Below are 27045 nucleotides of genomic sequence, written 5' to 3' on the forward strand. Positions count from 1 at the left end.
CCTTAGCATTTTATAACTATTATGATTTGTACATTAACTTTTTAAAATGGATGGAATTACGAAGTCTCCGTGACAGAGGCGTTGCTAGGGGGGCCATGAGGGCTATAGCCCCTGGTCTTTTGGTTGTAGCCCCGGATAAAATCTCAGGAGCTACAACCCAAAGGCTAGCTAGCCCCCAGTCCTGACAGTTCCGACATTAGACTAGCCCCAGGTCTTTTCCAGACCTAGCAACACCCCTGCTCCTCGAGCATGTTCATTCGTTCGTAGACCACCACATCACAAGTGGCCACACCCTGTAAATACAGTACAATTGCTCGTCCTACTTGGATGCCGGATACTTACCTTTCTGTCTTTCTTCCTTCCACTCTCTCTCAGGGAGCTCCTGTTATCCGTGGCGCTGGGTCAGGTGCTATCACTCCTTATCTGTGGCATCAGCCTCACCAGCAAATACCTATCGGAGGATTTCCATGCCAACACACCCCTCTTCCAAAGCTTCCTCAACTACATCCTCCTGTTCCTGGTCTACACGACCACCCTCGCCGTAAGGCAAGGTAAGGCGCTCTTCCGGGTGCGCGTCCGCTTGATCACATTTGCATTTCTGTTTGTCTCATGGGCGTCTTTATATTTTTGCATGTGTTATCAAACATATGAACAAAATGGCCAGTCAAGGCAGGAAGGAGGAAATGATTGTCTTTTCCTGTGTTATGTTTTTATCTGTTAAAGATGAAGGAATGAAGGAGATTATAAATCACTGATGTGTTTTCCTCTTTGCACACATGTAAAGTAAGGGCCGATTGAAAAGAAATTACTATGAGTAACTGAGTTACCCTCTTAGAATCCATAAGTAATTTAGAGTTTCTCCTACTAACCTCTGTGTGAACTGAATAGCTCTGTGTATGTTTAAGCCTATGGTAAGTTAGATTGACCCATAGTAAATTATGTGTGAATTGAAGAACCCTCTGCAGGTTTAAGTCTAGGGTAGGTCAGAGTGACTCATAGTAACTTCTTTGTGAACCTATTATCCCTCAGCAGACATATGCCTAGGGTAGGTCAGAGTTGCTCATAGTACCCTTTTTGTGAATTGACTAGCCCTCTGCAGGTCTAAGTCTAGGGTAGGTTAGAGTTGCTCATTGTAACTTCTTTGTAAATTGAATAGCCATGTACAGGTTTTTAGGGTATGTCACAGGTACTCGCAGTCACTCCTTTGTGAAATTAATAACCCTCTGCCGGTATAAGTCTAGAGTAAGTTAGGGTTTTCGATAGTAAATTTCCGTTGAGTTTAATAGCCCTCTTCAGGCTTAGGTTTAGGGTAAGTCAGAGGTACTTATAGTAACTGCTTTGTTAATTGAATAACCCTCTTCAGTTTTAAGTCTAGGGTAAGTCAGAGGTACTCATAGTAACTCCTTTGTGAATTGAACAACCCTCTTCAGTTTTAAGTCTATGGTAAGTCATAGGTACTCATAGTAACTCCTTTGTTAATTGAATAACCCTCTTCAGTTTTAAGTCTAGGGTAAACCAGTGGTACTCATAGTAACTCCTTTGTTAATTGAATAACCCTCTTCAGGCTTAAGTCTAGGGTAAGTCAGAGGTACTCATAGTAACTCCTTTGTGAATTGAACAACCCTCTTCCGTTTTAAGTCTATGGTAAGTCATAGGTACTCATAGTAACTCCTTTGTGAATTGAACAACCCTCTTCAGTTTTAACTTTAGGGTAAGTCAGAGGTACTCATAGTAACTTCTTTGTGAATTGAACAACCTTCTTCAGTTTTAAGTCTAGGGTAAGTCAGAGGAACTCATAGTAACTCCTTTGTGAATTGAACAACCCTCTTCCGTTTTAAGTCTAGGGTATGCCAGTGGTATTCATAGTAACTCCTTTGTTAATTGAATAACCCTCTTCAGGCTTATGTCTAGGGTACGTCAGAGGTACTCATAGTAACTCCTTTGTGGATTGAACAACCCTCTTCAGTTTTAAGTCTATGGTAAGTCATATGTACTCATAGTAACTCCTTTGTGAATTGAACAACCCTCTTCAGTTTTAAGTCTAGGGTAAATCAGAGGTACTCATAGTAACTCCTTTGTGAATTGAACAACCCTCTTCAGTTTTAAGTCTAGGGTAAGTCAGAGGAACTCATAGTAACTCCTTTGTGAATTGAATAACCCTCTTCAGTTTTAAGTCTAGGGTGAGTTAGAGATACCCATAATAAATTATTTGTGAATAAGGTTCAAGCTATTCATCCAGAATTTTCCAAATGTTGCCACTGTCCTGTACACAAAAAGGTGTTGTGCAATGTGAGTCTCTCGGAGATAGGGGTCCTGCTCTGAGCAATACAGCCGCGTTCACCGTTGGGTGCGTATGTGTGAGGTGTAGAGCACAGAGGCAGACAAAAGGCAACTCAGTGCCTGACGCATTAGGCATTCTAAATAAATGTCAAACGATGTTGGTTTACATATTGTTACCACGGCTTAGTTTACGGGCATCAAGGCGTGCGATTGCAGGGGGATATCCCAGAGGTGAGCATCTTCTCATAACAGAAGCAAATAACATCTGTTCACAACGAAAAGGGCTAAGTGCAATTGATGTGTTAATGTGAGTATTCATTATGTTGCTAATTGCTTATAATGCATGCTATTGTCACTCGCAGTCGCGGCCATCGCCGTGACTGGCGTTTACTTCCGCGTTGGAGTTTGAGAGGTCATGGGGGAAGGTTGCTTTAGTCCCTTTTTTGTGTTTATGGCCGCAGCTCCTAACGCGAGACGCAACGCTGCCGGGAGTATAAAATCCCTGCCTCCCGGCAGGTCATTGCGTTGCAACCCCTCTCCGTTGTTTACTTCGTTTCTGGGTCCTTCGCTCTTCCTCTGCACCTCGCTTTGGATTCTACTAGGGGTTAATATTTACCCCCACGCGGTTACTTCTCATAGGTGTCCAGTCACCAGTAACCTCCATACTTTGTTTCCCTTTGCCATCCGCCGACCCCCTTTAGGCGGCGTCTGCCGTGCTCTCTCTCTCTCTCTCTCTCTCTCTCTCTCTCTCTCTCTCTCTCTCTCTCTCTCTCTCTCTCTCTCTCTCTCTCTCTCTCTCTCTCTCTCTCTCTCTCTCCCTCTCGTCCTCTCACCTAGCTCTTGAGTCTGGTCATCGCGGGGTTTTCTCTCCCGTGCTCCCGTGTTCCTCCGCAGTGCCTCTCGGAAGACTTCTACCTTCAGTCCGGACCTCCCAGCTGCTGTTTCCCTCGCCTCTCTCCAGGTCGACCGCTACAGTGGACGTTTTCAGCGTTTGGTGATCCTTCGCTTCCTCCTCTTCATCGGTGGACTGCTGGCCTTCTGAGAACAGTCTTGGCACCTCCTATCAGGGTTTTTTCCCCTAGTGGGTTTTTCCCTGCTTTTTCTGGTTTGATTCCGGAGAGGGGGTCGCTGTGCCGCTGTTCACACCCAGCGGCCACAGTGGCTTCTCTCCGTGACAAGCCCTCGCACCAGAGGAAAGAGAGAGACTACCTGGCACGTCGAGGCCTGCAAGATACCATCGACTCGGAAAGCCCAGGTGAGGAGAACGTGGGTACGGAGGGAACACAGTCAAAGGTACCCCTTCAGTCACAGATTGCAACGCCAAAGAGTATCACGATGTCAGCTGACGAACAAGTCCAAGAGCTCTGGAAGGCATTCCAAGCGATGTCCCAAGAGCTACAAGGGGTCAAGACTGAGAACGCTTTGCTTAAACAGATGGTTGCGGCTAGGGAACCTACTCCCTCGGAATTGCCACCCATGGCACTGTCCTCGGGGAAATTTGATGGCTCCCCAAAGAAGGTAAAGGAGTTTCTCGAAGCATGCCTGGTTCACTTTACGTTCAGACCCCGTACCTTTGCTACAGATCAGGCCCGGGTGGGTTTCCTAATAACCAACATGACGGGAAACGCTCTTTCCTGGGCCACCCCTCTGGTGACTAGCGGAAACGCCATTCTGCAGGACTATCCGGGGTTTCAGAATCTTCTCAAGCACACCTTCGAACGACCAGAGCTCTCCTTTACAGCCTGCGAAGACCTGTTGGATGTCAGGCAAGGCTCGCTAGACGTGTTATCATACATCTCCTCTTTCAAGACATTAGCAGCCGGGGCCGGATGGCCCGAGACAGCCCAGTATGCCATTTTCAGAAGAGGACTGAAGGAAGAAATTAAAGACGAGCTAGCCAGGTCTCCTCGTTCTCCTACTTTCACAGATCTACTTTCTGCTGCTCTTCACATCGAGTATCGCCTTCAGGAGAGACGAGTTGAACGTCGTAAGCAAAGGACTCCTGGCCATAACTCAGACCCCTCTGTACCCGTTCTCCCTGGTCGCTCTACTAACATCATTACGGAAGAACCTATGCAGATCGGTGCTACCAGGGCGCCCTTGTCCGCTGCTGAAAGACGTCGCAGAAGAGAGAAAGGACTGTGTGCCTACTGCGGATCAGAGCAGCATTTTCTCAGAGACTGCACAGAACTGTCAAACAAGAGGTCGGGAAACGACTACCCTCGGCGTTAGTAGGGACAAACGACCGAGGGTCTTTAAGAAATCTCCATCGTCCCTATGTTTCTCTGTCAGTGACCTCTTCCGAGTCTAAGGAAGATTCCAGGCTAATGGTCATTCCAGTACAACTCAACCTCGGAAACCATCAGGAGGAGACACTGGCTCTGTTGGACTGTGGCGCGGCAGGGAACTTTGTTGACACCGTGTGGGCTGACAAGGTGGGCCTCCGTCGAATTCCCCGGGCAGAAGGTCAGAAGGTGGAAGGAGTAGACGGCTCGCCTTTGTCCTCAGGTCCTATCACCCATACCACTGAGGAACTCACTTTGACGATCAACCAACATAAGGAAGTCCTGAGTTTTGATATTATCAGAGCGGCTCATTTTCCCATCATCTTGGGCATTACCTGGCTCCGACGACACAATCCTCTGATTAATTGGACCGAGAACCAAATAAGCTTCAGTTCCCCATATTGCGCTACTAACTGTTGTTCTCTGGAAGGTCGGGCTGATCTTCAGCCAGTCAAGGTGTTTCCCAATAATCATGTAGGTATCCATGCTTTACCCTATTTCTGCTCAGATTTTTCAGACGTTTTTCAGGAGTGCCTCCATGCCAGACTTCCACCCCATCGGCCAGAGGACTGCACTATCGACCTGGAGCCCCATGCCTTGGTGCCATTCGGAAGGATGTTCGCCCTCACTCAGACCGAGAGACAAGTGCTTCAGAAATACTTGGATACCAACATGGAGAATGGTCTCATACAACCTTCCAAGTCTCCAGCAGGAGCCCCTTTGTTTTTTATAAAGAAAAGAGATTCCACCGATCTTAGACCTTGCATCGACTACAGGGGTCTAAATACAGTGACAGTCCGTGACAGGTATCCGATGCCCCTAATCACGGATATTATTGAGGCAGTGCAAGGTGCTCGAATCTTTACCAAACTGGACCTACGAAACGCTTACCATTTGTTGCGGATAGCCAAGGGTGACGAATGGAAAACTGCGTTTCGTACTCCTCTGGGCCTATATGAATACAAGGTAATGCCGTTTGGCTTGGTGAACGCCCCTGCGGTATTTCAGAGGTTCATGGACCGGATGTTCTCCGACATGCTTTCCATCTCTGTCATCATCTATTTAGATGATATCTTGGTTTTTTCCCCTAATATGAGAGAACACATAGCACAAGTACGACGAGTTTTGGAGCGTCTTAAGGAAAACCATCTTCTGGTCAAAGAGGAGAAGTGCAGCTTCGCGGTACCTTCGGTACATTATCTGGGATACGTGCTATCAGAAGAAGGGATCGCCATGGATCCTGACAAGATGCAAGTGATTCTTGGCTGGCCGGCCCCGACCTCTGTCCGGGAGGTTCAGAGGTTCTTGGGTCTTTCAAATTACTACCGAAGATTCATTCCGAACTTTTCAGAGGTGGTGTTTCCCATCACCCGCCTACTCAAGAAGACGGCCTATCCTTTTTCCTGGTCTACTGAAGCAGAAAGAAGTTTCTGTCATCTAAAAACCCTCTTCTGCTCTGCCCCGATTCTGCAGCATCCAAACCAAACTCTTCCATTTATTCTGGAGACGGACGCCTCCGCTATCGCTGTAGGAGCAGTGTTGCTTCAGTCTTTCAACAAGGTGGAGCATCCGGTCGCCTATCTCTCTAAGACTCTTTCTCCCAGCCAGCTCAACTACTCGGTTTTGGAGAAAGAATTGTTGGCGATGAAATTGGCTTGTGAGGAATGGAGGCACCTTCTCATGGGTGCCCGTCATCGGTTTCTCATTCGCACTGACCACAAAAACCTCAAGGCTTTACAGGACATGGAATGTTCTAACTCCAGACAAGCTAGATGGGCCTACCTGTTTTCGCAGTACGACTTCCAGATCACGTACATCCCTGGGTCTCTCAACCGTCTGGCTGACGCTTTGTCTCGCAAAGATTCCCACTTGGAAACGGTAGCGGTCAAGTCTGAGCCGTTATTCCACAGAAATCGGATCTTAGCCACAGTGAGTTCTTTCCTTCAGGAGGTCAAGGCTGCCGTTGCGCAAGAGGCTCCCCAGTTCTCTTTTTCCGTTGATTCTCCTTTCCAAATCAAAGACGGCTGGGTCTTCTACAAGAAGAAGTGGTATATTCCTGAGGGGTCACTGCGCCGGAAAATCCTTAAATGGTGTCACGACTCACGTCTAGGTGGACACCGAAGCGGGAATGGTACGTTGGAACTCATCTCGAGATCGTTCCAGTGGCCCAACATCAGGAGAGACGTGTTTAACTACGTAAAGACCTGCCCTACTTGTGCCAGTGTCAAATATGCTTCCGGGAAGCCCCTAGGACTTCTTACCCAAGCAGAGATGCCGACTCGCCCGTGGGGTCTCATCTCCACGGACTTCATAGTGGAGCTTCCCGACTCCGAGTCATGCACATGTATCATGGTGACAGTGGACTCTCTAAGCAAGCTAGCCCATTTCTCTCCTCTTCCAGGACTCCCTTCGGCCACCAAAATGGCAGAAACCTTTGCCCGAGATATCTTTAAGCATCATGGCCTCCCCGACAAGATGATATCCGATCGAGGAAGCCAGTACATATCCAAATTCTGGACGGCTTTATGTACTCGATTGGGGATGGAAAGGGCCCTATCCTCAGGGTTTCACCCCCAGACAAACGGCCAAACGGAGCGACTCAACGCAACTTTGGAGCAGTACTTGCGATGTTTTATTTCCCAGTGCCAAGATAATTGGGTTTCTCTACTCCCTACGGCGGAATTCGTGTACAACAACTCCAAGCACAGTGCCACTGGCCTATCACCTTTTTATTGTACCTATGGCGTTCACCCGCGTTATCTAATGCCCGAGGTACCCAGTTACTCCAACTCTCCCACTGCAGAAGAGGTGTTAAGTAATCTCAAGGAGGCCAGGGACAGTGCATTAACGAGTTTGGCGGATTGCAGACGGCGGAATAAGACCGAGGCCGATAAACACCGCAGGGATACACCTTCATGGAAACCGGGGGACAAAGTGTGGTTGTCCACCAGATTCCTTCCCAGATGGACAAGGCCTTCTAAACTATCTCCTCGTTTCTTGGGACCTTTTCCCATCCTCTCCAAGGTCAATCCAGTTGCCTATCGCCTACAACTCTCTCCGTCTCTCAGACGCATACACCCTGTTTTTCACGCCTCTCTTCTTAAACCTTACTATTCAGATCCCAATCACCGGTCTCTCCGCCGGAAACTACCTGTCACTACAACCGACCAGGAGGAATACGAAGTTTCCGCCATTCGTGATTCCAGATTCCTTCATGGTCGGTTGGAATACCTCCTGTCATGGAAGGGTTTCCCAAGGTCGGAGGATTCCTGGGAGCCAGCTTCCCATGTACATGCCCCTCAACTGTTGGCAAAGTTCCATCGCTTGCACCCAGGTAGGCCTGGGCGGTTGCACTCTAGGGGGGGGCATACTGTCACTCGCAGTCGCGGCCATCGCCGTGACTGGCGTTTACTTCCGCGTTGGAGTTTGAGAGGTCATGGGGGAAGGTTGCTTTAGTCCCTTTTTTGTGTTTATGGCCGCAGCTCCTAACGCGAGACGCAACGCTGCCGGGAGTATAAAATCCCTGCCTCCCGGCAGGTCATTGCGTTGCAACCCCTCTCCGTTGTTTACTTCGTTTCTGGGTCCTTCGCTCTTCCTCTGCACCTCGCTTTGGATTCTACTAGGGGTTAATATTTACCCCCACGCGGTTACTTCTCATAGGTGTCCAGTCACCAGTAACCTCCATACTTTGTTTCCCTTTGCCATCCGCCGACCCCCTTTAGGCGGCGTCTGCCGTGCTCTCTCTCTCTCTCTCTCTCTCTCTCTCTCTCTCTCTCTCTCTCTCTCTCTCTCTCTCTCTCTCTCTCTCTCTCTCTCTCTCTCTCTCTCTCTCTCTCTCTCTCCCTCTCGTCCTCTCACCTAGCTCTTGAGTCTGGTCATCGCGGGGTTTTCTCTCCCGTGCTCCCGTGTTCCTCCGCAGTGCCTCTCGGAAGACTTCTACCTTCAGTCCGGACCTCCCAGCTGCTGTTTCCCTCGCCTCTCTCCAGGTCGACCGCTACAGTGGACGTTTTCAGCGTTTGGTGATCCTTCGCTTCCTCCTCTTCATCGGTGGACTGCTGGCCTTCTGAGAACAGTCTTGGCACCTCCTATCAGGGTTTTTTCCCCTAGTGGGTTTTTCCCTGCTTTTTCTGGTTTGATTCCGGAGAGGGGGTCGCTGTGCCGCTGTTCACACCCAGCGGCCACAGTGGCTTCTCTCCGTGACAAGCCCTCGCACCAGAGGAAAGAGAGAGACTACCTGGCACGTCGAGGCCTGCAAGATACCATCGACTCGGAAAGCCCAGGTGAGGAGAACGTGGGTACGGAGGGAACACAGTCAAAGGTACCCCTTCAGTCACAGCTATTGGGGGCATTCTGTGGAACAAATGGTACTAGAGGATACCAATATCGATGTTATGATCTATTGAATATGATTGGATATTGGCATATGACCTATTCCCAACAGCCTTTTTAGATAAGGATGTGTGATATTGTAATATGCGTTTGGGCTGTTTTCATGAATCAATCCTAAGGTGAAGCTTCGATGCCAAAGGAAACATTGGGGTGGACAGAGCAAAACACTTTGAAAGGAGCTCAGACCTATTGCGTGGCAGAAGCTATCTCACTCGCTGTTCCCGAAGAGCAAGGAAGAAAGCGGGCACTCTTGATAGGTAGACATTACTCGTCCATAAATCTAACAAGCATTGGCAAAGCCAGTAGTTTGGGTGCTTGAAGTGATGTATTGCATTTTACATTTAGCTTGGAGGAAATAATGGGGAATGATCCCCTGTGCTGGAGGGGGTATACAAGACAGCATTATGAAGAATACTCACATTCCAATAGATGGCTGCCAGGCTAGCAGCAGTATACATACAACAATGAAACGTAACATGGGGGATACATTCATAAACACTACTGTTTTGGATTAAATCCACACTGCTTATGGCTCAGGGGGTCTCAGTGTGTGGTGTCACAACATTTTATTGCAACAGTTGCTCTGTGTACACACATATTATAAACTGTGTAAAATAGGCACCACATTAATAAAGTGCAGATTCAAATCGATGCATAATACACACAATGAAGTCAAACAACTCTCATACTCACAATCACGCTCATGCACACACCAAGTTACTCATAAACAACAATTTACAGCTAGGTGGCATAATACAGATACACCCTATCAAGATTGTATGAACCCAACTAGGATAGCAGCAGTACACAGGAGTATTGTACACCATTTGAAGGAGGAACTGTCAGAGCAAAGGGCGAGGAGAAGGAAAGGCCACACAATGGGGAGGGGAGTATAGGCATGGAAAGGAGTACTGTAAGTTACATTTCTCGGTGGGACTGTGTTCTTGAGGTTAGTACATAAGTGCAGTGTTTGCTCTTCCACATGTTTGTGGTACCCATTTCCCTTGACCTTCAGGGTGCGAGGCCATGTGGAGAAAACAGCAAAATTAGCCCGCTATGTAAGGTCCAAAAAAGACTATGGACGTATTTATGATATGAGGGTCTTCGTCGGGTATTTAATTGTTTTCAGCACCCCTCTTGCGAGCTGTGCACGGGTTAAGAAGTAAATGTTTACAGAAGTAATACTTTGAAAAAGTGGACACATTCAAGACTGCCTCATCCGAGCAATTAGCAGTAGTCATGTCTTTCCAAGGGTGACAGTGTAAAAAAAAAGTAGTGGAACTATGTTCCTTCTGCCGTCCCCCCTTTTCTGCCCACTCCCCCCATACTCACCATCACCCCCTCCCCCATTCCAATCCCATACCTGGGTCTTTCCTTTCCTCCACTCCACCCTGCAACATTGTGTTTTACAGCAGTTCTAGTAAGACTGAAGAAAACGCAATGAAAGCAAATGGATTTCAATTATTACCATTAGTGTGTCATTGTCCCACTCAGCGTGCACCTTCATGCAGCCTCCCCTTCACCCAGTGGTCGAAGTGTACGAAAAGAAGTAGTGGAACTATGGTCCATGCTGGCCTGCACCCACTCCCCACAAACCCCATCACCACGCACCCTCATACACACAATACAAACCCCAAAACACATGCACCGGCTGCTTAAGGGAACGTTCAGTGCAGTGCACTGAAAGTGCAAGTTTCAACTTCTTCCTACACTTTTATTTTACAACAAAACCATTCCGGACGGTTTATTTTTAAAATAAAAGTACAGGAACAGTAAAACGTAAATGAAAAAAGTAGAGGAGCACCGCTCCCGAACGCTCCCACTCACTTTGACCACTGCCTTCACCATCCTCCGTTTGCACCTCTTAAAGAGACAGACACATCCCTCCCATTACCTGCTAAAAAGTCCTAGCCTCCAGCCATTCAAACGCAGATCGCGATCAAGCTGGGCGTTTTGGCTGCTTGGGAATGGGTTTTGCATCCAAAGCAGTCTATTGAAATAAACAATCCCCTTCCAGCACCTGAGAGATAGCGCAGTGCAACGATGCACCGGCTTGATATCAGCAGGGCTCAGTTTCGTGTCCCCAGTTGGAATGAAGTTAAAATAAAACTTGAACAAAAAGTATTTTTAAAAAGGTTGCTGTCCTGGAACGGTATTCTGGGTACCATAAAGTAAGGGAACGGTTATGGGTTGCCCCGAAAAGTAAGTGAACGTCCTACCCTTTAGTTCCTGCCCACTTTGACCTCTGTGTTTGTCAGCGTGAAGTGAGCCAAGATTAGGTAGTGTGTTGGAGACGAGGAGCCTGAGGAAGGTGGGATGCTTACTTCTGCATACAAGAAATGTTCTTTGTCAGATGATTACTGGGGTTTCGAGGCCTGATTTAGGAGTGACAAGGAAGTGATTGAGGAGGGAATGGATGGGGACAGGAAATAAGGAACAAATATGAATGACTTTTATCTTCACTGGTTAACATTGAAGGAGACTGCGGGGCACAGGATAAAGGTTTGAATTAATAGGATGGTTTGTGAGAAAGGGGGACACTGCCACTGTTGACATTAGGACAGGATGCCACCCTGATGTTACATACCATAGTGGAAAAATAAGACGTCTTGAAAAGGAATACAATGTATGCAATTAGCTCCCAACTACCTCAATGACAATCACATAAAACACCTGGACACAACATGAACTGCCAACAATGGAGAACATACTCCTGATTGATGCTGCAGTGTTTCAGTGCACAAGTGTGTACTAGCCACTAACCATCTGTGTCATTCTTCTTTGCATGAACCATGAAAGAGGCACAACATGCAAAATTGGTTAAAACCAAAGTAATTGCTGTTTGGTTTCTCACTGTTACCCTAATTAATGATTATTAAGCAACTCATAACAAAACCGTCAACAACTTCTATCAATATATCACATCAAAGCAGTAAACAAATGTTATGATATTACTAACCTTACGTGCCTTACATTGCCTAAATCTGACCACTTATAGCGAAATAGCGGAAAAGCAGATTGTCCTGCTGATTCAGTCAAGAACAAGGGGTATTATATATATATATATATATATGTATATATATATATATATATAAAACGCTTAGGTATGTTTCTGTACTCAGCTGATTCAATTTATCAGTGTTGGGTTGCCCTCTGCTGTTCGAATGGCAAAGTGCACCTCTATGTGCCCTTCCACTTCAACAACTACTATCATTTCAACAAACAAATGAGCATGGTTCTACGCAGTCACCGTCACCTTCCACTATTGCAAACAATCAGAATAATTTAAAGTTACTTCTTTCCAACCACATTTCTCTTCACACATGGCATAGCAGTTGCAGTGTCAATGAATAGTTGATTACCGGCTCACCATTTCAGTCTCTAAAGAGCGAAACGCTGTAGGACGAATGCCTCCTCACGAGCTAAAACTGAAAGTAGGTGCTTAATTATGCTACTACGCAATCTTATGCCATTACGGGAACTCTGCAATAGAACAAGTTTGACAATTACGTATCTACAAAGACACATCAAAGAGGCCCATGTAATTGATGGATTCAACTTAGATACTGTTCTTATACTGTGCATACCTCTCATTCCATCTGATACAAATATGCCTTTATAATTCAAAAAAAGACAGTTTTCTATACATTTAGCCTTTTCAATTACCATTAATAAGTCACGGGGGTCTACGCCCAATTCCTGGAAGCAATCAGTGGTAATTTGGGTATTTTAGAAGGGGGGCAGAAGTGACCCTATGAATTACCGACCAATATAGAACTTTAAGATATACTAGAATGGCATAAGTTACACAAAGAACAATTAGTGGTATATAGCTTGTGTTTTATTGGTGTGCAGTGGTTGTATGGAGGGTGGCTGGTGTATGTAAGTGTATGCCAAGTTACTGAAAGTAATGGGACAACCAAGGAAGTCTACATAGGGCAATTGGGACAGCAAATTTAGATCAGCAGTTCTAATCACTGTTTTTCAATGCTCCCTGGTGTCATCTAGAAGCCACTTTTCTGCGTCTAGTCATCAAGTGCATCCAGTTTGATCGGGATGCTGTTGCCTACATCTGCAGCTCATTGCCCCCTGGTACTTTAGGGAACACAGGGGGCGGGGCCAATGATAGTGACTTGTGAACTACAGTTAGCTCTAACTAATGCAGAAATAATGAGTGGTGTTACACAGAGCAGCAGGTGAGTGCAGCCCTGCAGCGACACATGTATCCACGGGGGGCAGTAGTCTCTAATTCACTCTAACACTTGGCACACCATCCCCAACACATGCAATGAAAATAGCCAGAAGCAACAGGGGAGTATCTAGCATTGCAAGAGTGGGGTGGTGAAAAAAGTCCTGCTACTTTTCCCCTAAATGCAGTGCGTGTGATTCCATATGGTCCATACAGTATTATTTGCACCCACCCAATCAAAGATTTTGGTAATATTAGTGTCAAATGGCATTTTAACACATAGTAAAATAAAACTGCAGGACCGTTATAGATGCAGGAAAATCAGAGACTGCGTGGGTGGTATAAATCAACATAACATCTATTAGAGCTCTGTGGGGCAAAATACATGCAAACCTCCTTATTTGCATATGGATTGCACCAACAGAAGTGACTTCACAGAAAAGGACATTGCATGGAGCATCGTCAGTCTTTGATACATGGAGGCACCATGGAAGTGACTTTAGAATAAGTTGTCATAAGTGAGACAAGTGGCAAAATTATTTCTGGTGCAAAATACATCAATTGCAATAATATTATATATGGAGCAACTCTACAGGTATTAGGCTTTTTTTTTATAGTAGCATGATATATTAACATAAGCTATTAAGTGAATTACTTACAGAGCTGCAGATAAGACACAGTGGGGGTCATTACGTCCTGGGCGCAAAGGGATACCGGGCACCGGTAATGATTTTGCCAGGCGTTATGGACGGGAACCACAAAGGGATACCGGGGTCAATAACGGTACCGCAATTTGCGGTACCATTATTGCCGCCTTCCCATTGAGCCCTATGGGGGCTCAAATGAGAATGGGGAATGGCTCTGGTGAATGGGGAATTAACGGTCCCGCTGACCTCGGACTGGACCAGTAATTACTCCCTTCACCAGACCGGAGTCAGACCAATTTTGGAGGCAGCCATGGCGCTAATAGCGCCATGGCTGCCTCCAAACTCGGAATGAGAGCCAGTGTGATTAAATGATTTGTCCAGGATCACACACTTTGGTTAAATGGTAAAACTGGCATGTGGACAATTTAAGCAAATGAACACATCTTCCGAGGTTTAGTTGATATAGATATGCATTTAATTTGCTTAAATAATACTTTATGTATTCAAATTCCTTGGAAGAAAAACACATTACATAATAAACTAGCCTTTATAATAAACTAACTTTACACTATATACATCGTCATGGAAATATGTCGATTAATAAGGGCATGGCTTTAGTTTTATTCTTCCCATCCTGCATGAAGTCACAATAGCATCATGCAGATTGATGTTAGCCTAACAAATCCCCCTTGGGTTTTAAAACCAGTCATTACTTCATAAAGCATGCAGCATGATGCTGTCTTCTCACTTCTGAGCACCTGATGCACATTTCTTAAAGGACAAAGTCCCTGCTAATAGTCCCCTATCCCTCCCATCAGTGCCTAATGGCTCCTATTGTAGTGCTCTCATGACACAGCAATGTGTCAGTTCCTCAGGAAAGCTGCTCTGCTGCGCTGCTGCCCGGAGTACCACGGGACGTTGTCCTGGTAGAGGGACACCTCTCCCATTCCTCACCCTCATTGAGAATGATGGTGCCGAGCAGGAAAGGTGTCCTGCTGCCAGGACAATGAGAGTGCTGAGCAGGAACAATGTGCTCCTGCTCGGCATCGTCCTCATCGTCCTTGCCCTGCCAGTGGGAAAACATTTCTGTTTGGCACCCTCATTGTTAACGATAGAGGTGTCACGCTCCCAAATTTCCCAGTATGGCAAGTAAAAGAACCACTGGGGAGCCAAGCTGCCACTCTGCCCCCCGCCCCGGCTTGGTACGCCATTGAGAAGCAGGGAGGAAAATCAGCTGAGCGGAGACTCCTGGTTAGAGGCTTAAACCACGCCCTCTCTAGAAGGTTCCTTAAGTGTGAAAGTAGTATCTGGCTACCGTCACTAACTGTACACCAACATTGCACATCTCTACAGTCCTTTTTCATAATTCACCCTGTGTTTTTGCGCACAAACTACAAGCCCCGTATAATCCCACAACATGCAAACTGTCCCTCAAACATTTCCTTCGCTATTGCACTGAAAATAGATTTTAAATGGCAACCTAATCATGTGAAAGGCAGCAAAACATATAGATGACTGCTAAGGCCTCACGTGTGGAAAGCTGCAAGATAGCACTGGCAAGGGTACCCTGTGAGCTAAAACGACCAGAGGAGAAGCAGTGTGCATTTGGGGGTGACACATAGTGAGAAACTGCAAGCGGACAACATGGCATGAAACTGACAGGTGGCCTGATCCCTGTGCAAAGCAAAATGGCATTAAGTAGAGGTGGTAGGTGTGATGTCTCTCCTGCCGGTGCTGCCGGCGGGGAGAGGGATCGAGTTGGGCCACACAGGAGCGTGGCGCGGGAGACACAGGAGTTGCTGCTCGTGTCCCGAACTGCTTGCCTTCTGGTAGGGCAGGCCCTTTATTCCACCTTACATCACTGCACATGAGGTGGATATAACATGCCTTCTTTTTCCCAACAAATAAAACTGAACACAAACATTAAACAATAACTGACAACCATCTGAAACTCCCCTGTGCAAATCTAGTCCGGGACAGGTGCACACTTTTTACATATCCCTCACAACTCATAGGGCCTCATTACGAGTATGGAGGTAGCCATGCCGTTCTTACCGTCATGGCTACCACCATACCGGGTACCGGGTCTGGGTTCCAGGAATAGGGAATTACCGGGCCATTCCGACCTTAGAGGGCCCAGTAATTCCCTTTCCCAGGACCCAGACCCGGTACATCCCCATTCCCATTGAGCCTCTATAGGGCTCAATGGGAATGGGGAGGATACTAACAATGGGTCGTTAATGACGGGCCCGTGTTAGCATCCTGGTCTGCTAGCGGTTCCCGCTAAGGACGTCTGGTCTGGCCAGGCATCCTGAGCGGGACCTGCTGCAGACCTCATAACAGGGCGGCCCGGAATGAACGGTGCTGGTCCCTTACCGGCACCGTTCATTCCGTGGCCGCCTTCCTCGTAATGAGGCCCATAGTCTCTTAGTCTCTCCGGAGCCTTCTGGGCTTCCTTTAGGTTGTACCTAATGGACTGCTGCTGGGGCATTGTCTCTGGGTTCTCTCCCCCCTCCGGCTCACTTCCATCTTCTAGCTATACCTCCTGATCTTCTTCTGGCCGCTCACCTGTCTCACCGCTCTGTGTTGCATCTTCATCGTTTCTGTGACTCGGGGTGTGCCTTGAGTGCTCATCATCCTCATGCGGTTGTCTGTCCTTGTCTGTCCACATCTGCTTTGTCACCCTCTTGAACTAGGAGGTGTTCCTGGTGATGGTCTGCTTCAGATTGCTGTACAGGGTGTGTGGTCATAGCGTGTTTCCAGCTTGGACTTCGTGGGGTTTCGCAGTACCAGCACATGATCTCCAACCTTGTGCTTGGATCCTCTTGCGTGTCTCCTGCTGCTCATACGATTGTTTGCTGCAACTCTTTTTTCCTGGGTGCTGTCGCTGTCGAGAACGTCCACCGCCCTGCTAGGGTGATGTGGTACAGTTGAGTTTACCATAGTCCCATTTATGAGGTCTGCTGAAGGTACATTAGTGGAGCTGTGTGGCGCAACCCTGTTGTTCTGTAGGAATCGTTACAGATCCACTTTCCATGGGCTTTTCTGGGATCTGGATATGGGCAACACTTTAATGATTGTCCCCATAAATCTCTCCACATACCCATTCACTTGCGGCCACCTGGCCGTGATGTGGTGATGTCTGACATGTAGATCACCCATGTACTTTTTCAGTTCTATCCCCTGGAAGAGTGGTCCATTGTCGCTCCTGATACAGCTTGGCAGTCCGTGCATGGCGAACAACTTCTCGAGCGCTGGGATCACGGTCTCCAACGCTGTTGAAGATATGATCTCCACTTCCGGGTACCGGAAGTAGTCATCAATGGCCAATGGTGCTCCCGTGATTTGGCATGGATGGCAGGATGTGACGGTCTTCTCCACCTTGGGGTCTATGTGAGGGAACCACACTCAGTGGCGTATTCTGGCCTTTTTTTATGACCATTCCTTGGTGTCCTTCATGTGCGAGTGTGACAATCCTGTCCTGTAGACTGCTGAGGATTACTTGTGGGTGCCTCTCAGGATTAGACCTTCTCTGGTGACAGACAGCTCCTGTTGTGCCGGGAACATACCGGTGAGGAAGTCTCTGGTCCCGGGAGTGCAGTTATGTACGTGGTGGAGGAATGATTTCCATTCTCCTGATATGATTGTGTTTTTCACTATATCACAGCAAGGGTCATTTTGTGTGGCCTCCACGATGTCATCGATGCTGACTGCCCGAGCTGACATACCGAGCTGAAATTGCGTGTTATTTTCTGCACGCATGCGTTGGTTCGTGCACTCATCACCAGTGTGATGTCTCTCTTGCCGGTGCTACCGGCGGGGAGAGGGATCAAGTTGGGCAGCACATGAGGGCCTTCTGGTGCACGGCGCGGGAGACAAAGAACATGCATCACACTAGTTGCTGCTCGTGTCCCGAACTGCCTGCCATCCGGCATGACGGGCCCTTTATTGAGCATCAAGTCGCCGTGCATGTGGGGGTGAGGCGGATATAACAGTAGAGTAGGGAGCAAAGCACAACTCGGCTTGGAGTGCCATGAATAAACCAAGAGGCCGACTGAGAAAGTGCTGAGAAAATGCAGGCCACGAAGTAAAGGAGGAGGGATCACTGAGTTTAAGGTGACATGAAGAGATAGTAGAAAAACAACAGTCAAAAGTGAAACAGTGAGAAAAGAGCACTTGTACACGTGGAGCCTGTATGGCGTGAGCTGGTAGTTGAAGTCCTAGAGAGCAGTGTGGCGTAGTCTAACTGGCAGTCCAACAGAGATTGCCAGATTGGTAATCCAGACACAAAATTTACATTAAGAGGTTTTACAGACCATTCCCTATTCTTGCCCTGTCCCCATTCGGATATATCTGCGTGACCCCTCCAGCTCCTGGGTGGACAGCACCGGCCTGCCAGTGGCCAGGTCATATGCCTTATTGAAGATGTTAAAACTGCATCAGCCACTCCAGTGGTGGGGGGCCTATTTCAATATTATGTTTGTGGCCCCTGCCTTAAACTGGAAAAACAGTCAGCGGTACCCAACCTGTGTGGTGTTTAAATTGTAATAAAATAAAAAGAATTGCACCTAGGTAGATACTAGCGTCGGCTTATCACGCTACAGGCAAGCCAGCGGGGAGCTGAATAACTAAACTTCCGCTGAAAAGCTAGCTCTTTTACATGAGTCCACTCATGCACACCAATCCGAAGTAAAAAGGCAACAAGGTGATAAGGCAAACACAGCATTTCGATAATAAGCAATGATTGGAAAGGTATCTCTGGGCTGCGATTGTGCAACAGTTCTCACATGGTCCCACCCACCGTAACATACAGCCAGACCCGTGCAGTGGGAGCAACGGAAGGCGGAGCGTGGAGCCACTACGGCACACACCCCCTTGCATGCTTACCACCTTACATCAGGAATATTGAGTTATCTTGCCTTCAGGAAAGCAATAAAAACCTTGTTGTTTGTGTAGATAGCATCGGGTGTTATCACCCATGTTCACTGCCCTATCGTTATAACTGTATGACAAACCTTAACCGTAACCCCATTTGTTTCTGCTAATTTTTTTCTTTATCCCAAGCTCATTGTAACCATGAGTTAGCAACCTACTGCAACTAATACCAGTAACCATGCTGTACTTCAAGCTCACTGTAACCATGAGCTAAGTAACCTATTGTAACTAAGACAAGTAACCCTGTTGTAACTAAGACAAATTCATGCAACAGCACCTCAATGCCCTTGGGCTGCTAGTGCGCTTGACAAATATAAATAAATAAATGCACGCATGCGTATACAGTTTTTTATACTTACCCAGACTCTGATTTCGATGGCCGTCTCCCTGCCTCAAGAAGCTCATTGTTTTCGCTGGGACTTTCTCTGCAATGGGAGGGTGGGGGTCATGAAGATGATATTTTGAAGAGCACTCCAAGTAGGAGGGGAGGCCTTGGAATCAAGAGCAGCTCAGCACCTTGCGGGTTGTACAGCTGTTAACATGTAATGTAATATGGCATTTGTATAGCACCTTTTCCCATCGGTATGGCCTCAAAGCTCTGTAGTTGAATGGCCGCGGGGGACCGAAGTCCAAGGTATGGAAAGTTCATCAGAGGTGATTAGAATGCTTGTGTGTATTTGGCCGATACAAAAGTAGGTAGGGGTGGCCAGGTCCCTGTTAGCGACCCATGTCGAGTGGCTTGCGGATGGGTGCTGTGAGGTTTCTGGGAGACTATGCGAGTCCAGGAGACTAGTTATGTGTCCAGCAAGACTGAACGTTTGTCGTGGGACTTAGCTGTATTCTAGCGACAGGAGTTATTGTGCAATGTGTCTTTAAGTAGCGTATGATTGCAGATGCGTGCGGGCTGGTGGCCTTGCCTGCGGCTATTTTCCATTGACAGGAGTGTGATACGTACATCTAAGTGGCGGATGCTAAAGGGAATCGCGTTCCATATTGTGGGTGCTTGGATGGAAGATCACTGCGTGGCTGAAGAAAACATGAAAGCGGACATGCTTTCCAATGTGCGAATGTATACTTTAGGTATCATATGTGTTAGGGTTTTGATCAGTGTTGGAGTTCAGCAAATGGCAGCCGGCCCCCTGAGGCTATGCTTATCTAGGGGTCCTGCAGAACGGCAAAGATGGGTGATATACATGGGAAGGGAGCATTTGATTTGTTTGATGCTTGTTTGGGGGCAAGTGGAGGACGCTATGGTAGATTTGGGGTTGTGTAGTAAGGGACAGAAATTGAACGTTTTCTGTTAGCCACAGGCTAGGGATGCACATTTTTCAGAAATAAACAAATACGTGTGTCCGCACCATGCATCTCCTCCTGGCACAGGGACAGATGGTGCATCTGTCTTTTCCATTGTCACCCATAATTTATGGAATGTAGTCCTGCCAGTTTCACAGTTTAACCAATCATTTGGATTTCTGGAAGGAAGTTAAGACATGGCTTTTTGCGGTACAATGGTCAGACGCTCTTAGTATTTCCTTAAGTGACTAGGTAGCGCAGTGAGAGCTCGGGGGAAAAGCGCAGTTTACAAAAGCCCCAAACAAACATGGAGTGGCTTGTTTCCTACATTTAACTCAGATTTCTACTTGGCTGACTGCATTTGCATCGAGTCTTTGACTGTTCCTGTAAATATCCTGGTTTTCAGTTCTATTCTGGAAGAGTTTTGCACATAGCTTGTACCTGTTTTTCTAGTATAGACGGGGGACAGAATCTGAAGTCAAGGGAAGTAGTAAATGGCGGGTCTGACAACGCTCTGATGTGCAGGAAATGGTGCTATGTTTGTTTTTCATAAGGCTTGTTTTCTAAACAGTGCCATCATGACGAAGGCGGAAGTTGAAGGTTTACTCCGGTATCTTTGTTCTGAAGTTGTCATGTACATCTTTTCAAGCTTACCCATGTTCACTGCTGTTGTGGAGTTCACATTTCAGTGTTTCTACCTACCTGTCTGTCCTTGCGTTGCCCCGAAACGATTATTTCACAAGAAGGTTGCCATCCTTGCAGAGGCACGGCATCCCAGATGTTGCGCCAGATGCGTGCCGGCACGGTTGGTTTAGTTCTGAGGGCCGGCGGCATCTGCAACCTTCTGTTCATTTTTCCTTGCTCAGTTTTGATATGCCTTTCCTTTCCAGAAATCAAGAAAAGCAAAAGCTCCTGGACAGATAAAACTTGCAGTTGGCCCCTAGCAAAGTGGTTGATTGAGAATGCGAAGCGCTCTAAAACATAGGTGGCAATCTGTAGAGAACCTTCGCTTGACTTGCATTGAGCTTTAAAGGATATATAATGGCGGCACTAAGTGCATCTGCAGAACACCTCTTCAACCATGAAAGTTACTTTTAACAATTCTTAATAATGTATCTGTTACGCTTGGTGCACTGTATTATATGGTATATTATATGATTAGTCATTTATTACGCGCCTTTACACAAGTGTTTCTAGGCGTGCCAAGCGACAAGACAAGGAGGGGGAAATAGAAGGAGGACAAACAACGATCTTACTAGGCCCTGTGTCATTCATATTGCGCAAGTGAGAGGGGAGGGGAGAAGTACCAAGGGGATATGGGGGTGAGGAGAAGTACAGGTGACTCAGTAAGTGCTGCCAGAGGGTGGCTATTAAGGGCAAAGAGAAGGGACTGTAGGGTTACAGATACAGTCCCATAAGTGCTGAGGGAGCCCGGAGGCAGTGTGAGGGCAACCTAGACATGCAGGAGCCTGGGCCCGAGTTCCGGGGTGGCCAGGTGACCAGTGTGCAGAGCTATCAGGGACATTAGCAGGGGAGGGGTATAGAGAAAGCGGATGCGAAAAGGAAGGTCTTGAGTTGCTTCCGGAACCAGAGTTGGTTCTGCTCAAGTTTGAGAGAGGCAGTGAGGCTGTTCCAGAGGGGAGGCCCTAGCCGAGGAAAGAGATCTGCCCCCAATTCGCTGCTTAGAAAAGCGTCTGTCCTCAGAGAATAAGAGTTGGATGAGTGCAGAGCTCGAGAAGGAAGATGATTAGGAAGAGAAACTTGGAGGTAGTGTGGTCCCAGGCCCCAGAAAGCCTTGTGGACAATGCAAAGGGTCTTGAATGTGATCCTGGCAGCCACAGGGATCCAGTGCACAGATTTCAGAGCTGGAGAGATATGACCCCTGGGCTGGAGGCCAAGGACAAGTCCCGCAGTCCTGTTTTGGGTGAGTTGTAAAGGTCAAAGAGTAGAGACAGGCAGATACAGAAAGAGGCTGTTGCAATAGTCCAGCGTGGATAGGACCAGTGCTCTAGAGACAGTCAGCTTCTTGAGAAAAGGCAGAATACCTCTGATGCGGTGCAGCTGAAAGTGTGACTTTGTAGAGACGTCGGAGATGTGAGGAGAGGAGGAGAGGGTGGAGTCGAAGATGACACCAAACTTCTTAGCCTCACAGGAAGGAGCAGGAAGAGTGCCCAGGGTGGGCGGTGAGATAGAGAGAAAAGGAGGGAGCAAGTGTCCCAATGAGGAGGATCTCAGGCTTACTGGCATTAAGGCAGAGATCATTGGCAGCACACTATTCCTGAATTCAGGCCAGACAGTCTAGTATGAGAGAAGGAGCAGAGGTGGCTGAGGGGAGCCTGAAAGAGAGCTGAGTGTCATCCGCGTAACACCGAACGTTAGAACAGAATGTAGCGTTGCGGTGGGCCAGAGGTGCCAGGTAGTGGTTGAATAGCCAGGTAGAAAGGTTAGACCCCTGGAGAACACCACAAAAAGAGAGATAAACAAGAGGAAAGACCCCAGGTGGACCTGGGACGGTAAATCAGTGAGAAAGGAGATCAACCAGGTCAGGGCCTGACCAGTGATACCCAGGTTGTCACGGAGGCGATTGAGCAGGATGGCATTGTCCACCGTATCAGAAGGGTTCCATGTGATAATATCACCGCAAAGATGTTGTCATACAAGAATAGCGCCTTTCTTTAGGCGATAGTACCATATGGAACCTGCAGGGGCCAGCCCACAACACCAACATTTATTTAAAGGAAGCATGGGGGACCCCTGCAACTCCCATTCGCATTTACCCTATATATACCGTCAGAAGCAGAGGACAGATCGAGTATAATGAGGACAGAAGGAAGATTAAAGCCAAGATTAGAGAGCAAGTCTTCATGGGTGTTCAGAAGAGCAGTTTCCATGCTCCTGGCAGCTCTGAAGCCAGACTGGTGGTCCTGGAGACAACCAACAGATTCAGTATGCAGATTAAGCTGGGAGATGGCCTGCTTTTCCAGGAATTTGCCCAGGAAAGGAGTGACGGAGATTGGGCGATAGTTAACAGGAGAGGACGGATCGGCAGAGGGCTTCTTAAGAAGGGGGGTGCACAAGGGAGTACTTGAGGGGGAGGGGAAGGTTATATATATTACAAAACAAAAAGATATGCTTATATGAAATTGAAAAAAATTGTCAGTTACACAATGTATCAAAAATATTTTTGGAGTGCATAGATGCATTAAAAGAAATTAACATGGATTATGTCAATGGTGGCCTAAACTGTAGGAAATGTTGCGTTCCTATCTTACATCTCTATATAGAGCTGAACAAACAACAGTGGTCAACACGTGTTTCGCACAAAACAGTTTGTCTATTACTTCCTGTGGTACATGCATTTTCAGGGCCGTTTAATCACACGTGCTTTAAATTTTGATATTATTCGTTTGACAAACATGCAGGCAAAGGAAAACAAACTTAAAAAGAAGAAACAAAACAAGTATGAGGCATGTGTCAAACACAGTACATTCTTCTAATATATTATTCACCTTGGTTTACTTTAAACATTCTAGGAAATATATTCTCAATTAACTTGCATTCACAGTATACATCCCTTCCACCTTCTTGTATCGCCTCAATCTTGTTTGTTGCTGTTACTGTGCATGATCACACTTAAAAAAATACAATATGCGTCACAACCTTCCTCTCCTTTCTTTAAAAGAGCTCAGAATTCCCAGAAATTGATTACTTTAAAAGTGATCCAAAATGAATCAATGTTCTTGAATCATGACTCCAAACAGAGATATATAGGTGATAAAATGGAAAATTTATGTCAGTGCTGCTTTTTTGATAAGGCATTGGTTCAATGCCCTCTACATGCATTATATACAAACAATTGCAAAATATGACAAGTCTTAGCTAGTAAATTATAGTCTATAATCTTTCAATGGTAGTTGGCGAATAAAGAATTCTTCATAGCACTCAGCTTTTATGTGCTAATGCTGTGAAAAAATCGAAAAAAATATGTATCACTTATAGATTCCCAGCTTTGTCAGTGTAAGGCAAGGATATGTTGCTGTTTAGAAACCTGGTCCAAGAGCACACGTTTTCAACATTTTGATTAATTCTGTATTGCTTTTAAAGCAATCGATGTCTGGCAATTCTAAACTGTTGTAAAGAAAGGGGAGGAAGGAATTAGTTCCTTGGTGAGGACACATATTGAGAAGTTTAAAATAAATATGTTCAGGCATATCGGCAACAAACAAGAAAAAGGGTATACACTAAGGTAGAAAGGATGCATAAACCGAATAGAAGTTAATTGGGATTACATTTGAATTGTATTGTAGTCATCATTTATATAGGGCCATTTCCCCATTTGTATGGCCTCAATGCTCTTTGTGGTTGGAACACCGTCGAGAACCGATGTCCATGTACGGGAGATTCTAAGAGTTTACTTTTAGATGCATGTGTGCATTCTGCCAGGTTAGGATTTAAGGGGCTGGCTGGGCCCTAGAAAGCAACCCAGAGGTCAGGCATGTGGGTGGGTGCTGTCAGCGGTTTAAGATAGAGTGCTAGTGCAGAAAACTCAGTGTGTGCCAAGCTGGACCACATTTTTTACTTAGGTTGTCACTATATACTAATGGCAGGGGCATTGAGGCACGTTGGGGGTTTCAGTGAGGATGGCAATGTGAGCTGCTAGACCAGATTTGACATAGCTATAGCTGCATTCTAGAGTGCATGGATGGGAAGCTGTGCCTGCAGCATGTGGCCACAGACATTGAGAAATTTATATGTACTTCAGACGCGGACACATTTCTTTCTTCTCTATCATTTTCTTAAGTCTCTCATGCCGACAGACTGGTCGTTCGAGTGCATCTGCTGGTGGGGTTAGCATACTACCTTTGGAAGGACCTGATTGTTGGCATTTCAACCTTGCCACCTATGGCATCAGATGAATGGTATCGTGTCCGGTCCCGGGCAGAAAGAACTGTCTAACAGCATCTTAGTACATCTTTCTTCCTACCCCCAAAAGTCATTTAGTGCATTCCGTGCCCAATAGTCCAGATTGAACTGGCACATTTTCTTTCTACCCCCAGTGAAACCAATGGGTTGAGCATTCTGAGTGTTAGGGTAAGCCCCTTGATAATTAGGTAGGGCCATCCAACTGAGTGCATGACCATACCTGTCTGGTCCTGCTACCGTTGCTACCTCTAGCGGGCCACCTGATAGAGCATTCCGCCCAGACTCATTTTAGTGGCCCCATCCAAGGTGCGATCAGATTTACTGGTGTTGTTCTGTAGCCAGTTTGCACCATTTATTGATTTTGTGGTCAGGACGGAGGCGGTGGGGTGGCGGGTTGGGATCGTCTGTTGGGAGGGAGAAAGGCATGTTTATCATGGTGTACCGCTGCGAATGCTGCCAGCATCTGCGCAGGTATGAACGTGTAGGTGTTTTGTTGGGTCTGGGCCAGTATTTGAGTGCGAGGAGCAATCAGAGCATAGAGTGGGAGAGCGATTTCAAGAGGAGGAAGGAAAAGGTAATGTTTTGAGGGACTTTCTGAATGCGAGGTGACTGTCAATGCTGTCGATGTGGAGAGGCAGAGAGTTCCAGATGGTGGGAGCTTGGACAGAGAAGGAGGATTTACCCCGTCTGGTACAGTTATATTGGGGGATAACCATTTACTAAAATGTGTTATTTATAGCAAGGTAAATAAGATATTTGAAACGTGTTGTGTGATACACATGACTCACATTTTTTTGTTTCTTAGTTTTCTTTTTCTTTTTTCCGTTATCTACATGTTTGTCCAACTATTAGTATTAGAATTTAAAATCAATGCAACTAGAAGGATAGAACCTGTATATCTTTGACTGGGATCTGAAGAAGCGTTTACCAAAGGAAGTAAAAGGCAACCTGTTGGGTGTGTAACATGTCAGCCACTATTGTTTGTCTAGTTCTATATGGGACTGTAACATATGAACACAATTGTTCCTATAGATAAGGGTAACATTTGCAAAATCTATGTTGAGTTTACTTTTAACATATGCAGGTGCTTCAAAAATATGTTTTGCTGTATTGTGTAATTCTTACAATTCTTTGCATTTTAAAGTGAAACACATTTTGATTGGTAATGTGCTGATACAATTAGAGCACAGCAAGGGTCACATATACGTCATTGCAAACTGAGACTACCAAGCTGCAGAGGAAATTAATGGTCTTTGCATTTAGTGTGGAAAGCTTGGACAAAACTGTTTCCACAGCATATAGCACTGCCATGAGTTCAAAATAAGATGGGTACGGCATAGCAAAATATTAACAGAGCCACTTAAGACAAAAGAGACAAAACACTAGTTATGTGCAAAAACATTCTCACTCATTATGTGCTCTAGCACCTTGAAGAGTCTTATGTGCTAGATAGAATTACCAATAATGATCTCATACCCAAATAACCAGACAGACTCAAAGACTATGGCAAAGTATTACTCTACTATCAGCTCAAAATAAAGTAGGGCAATCTGGCGAACAACAAACTGTAGTAAACACACTCACACTTCGGTTTAGATTATACTGAGGCTTTATACCTCTATATGCGTCATCTACGACAGCATCCTATGTGGCAAACTGTAAAACCTATGGATGGGAGGGATTGGTTAAGGGAGCATATATCATATAAGTATTAGTCATATCACTGGATGTCCCTTATCTTGTAGGCACGACTTGAACCACCTCTAAGTACGTATAAAACAGATTAAAGCAGAATAACAGCAGTGGATTGGCCTATGTAACAGTATATAGCATGTTGCTACATAGACCCTCTGATTGGTTGGCATTCTCTCCCAACCTTGGACTTTTGGCTCATTAGCAGCACGGAAGCAAAACAAAATTCAGGTGCAGAGAGAAATGTCAGACTACTACCCACTTGCACAATTAATCCATCATCACTCTTCGGTCATGCCCCAAGCCAAAGCTTCTTCTTTATAGTTGACCTTGCAGCCTGTTCTCTGTTCTGGGACTTTCAGTGGAGTGTTGGTACACCATTATCTCCATATGGAGCTTAATTAATACCCCT

The 27045-nt window shown here is 46.4% G+C and overlaps 1 protein-coding gene across 1 annotated transcript in view; it reads left to right on the top strand.

Annotated features, from left to right (window-relative positions):
• The window catches only part of SLC35F1 (solute carrier family 35 member F1), a 1067107-nt gene that overhangs the window by 534035 nt on the left and 506027 nt on the right, over window positions 1-27045 (top strand). The window contains exon 2 of the mRNA XM_069606621.1: window positions 376-551. Coding sequence (XP_069462722.1) covers window positions 376-551 — 176 coding nt within the window. The remainder of the gene's footprint in view (window positions 1-375; window positions 552-27045) is intronic.

This window comes from Ambystoma mexicanum, chromosome 4p, assembly GCF_040938575.1.
Source record: "Ambystoma mexicanum isolate Mex_15411 chromosome 4p, UKY_AmexF1_1, whole genome shotgun sequence".
Taxonomy (NCBI): Eukaryota; Metazoa; Chordata; class Amphibia; order Caudata; family Ambystomatidae; genus Ambystoma; species Ambystoma mexicanum.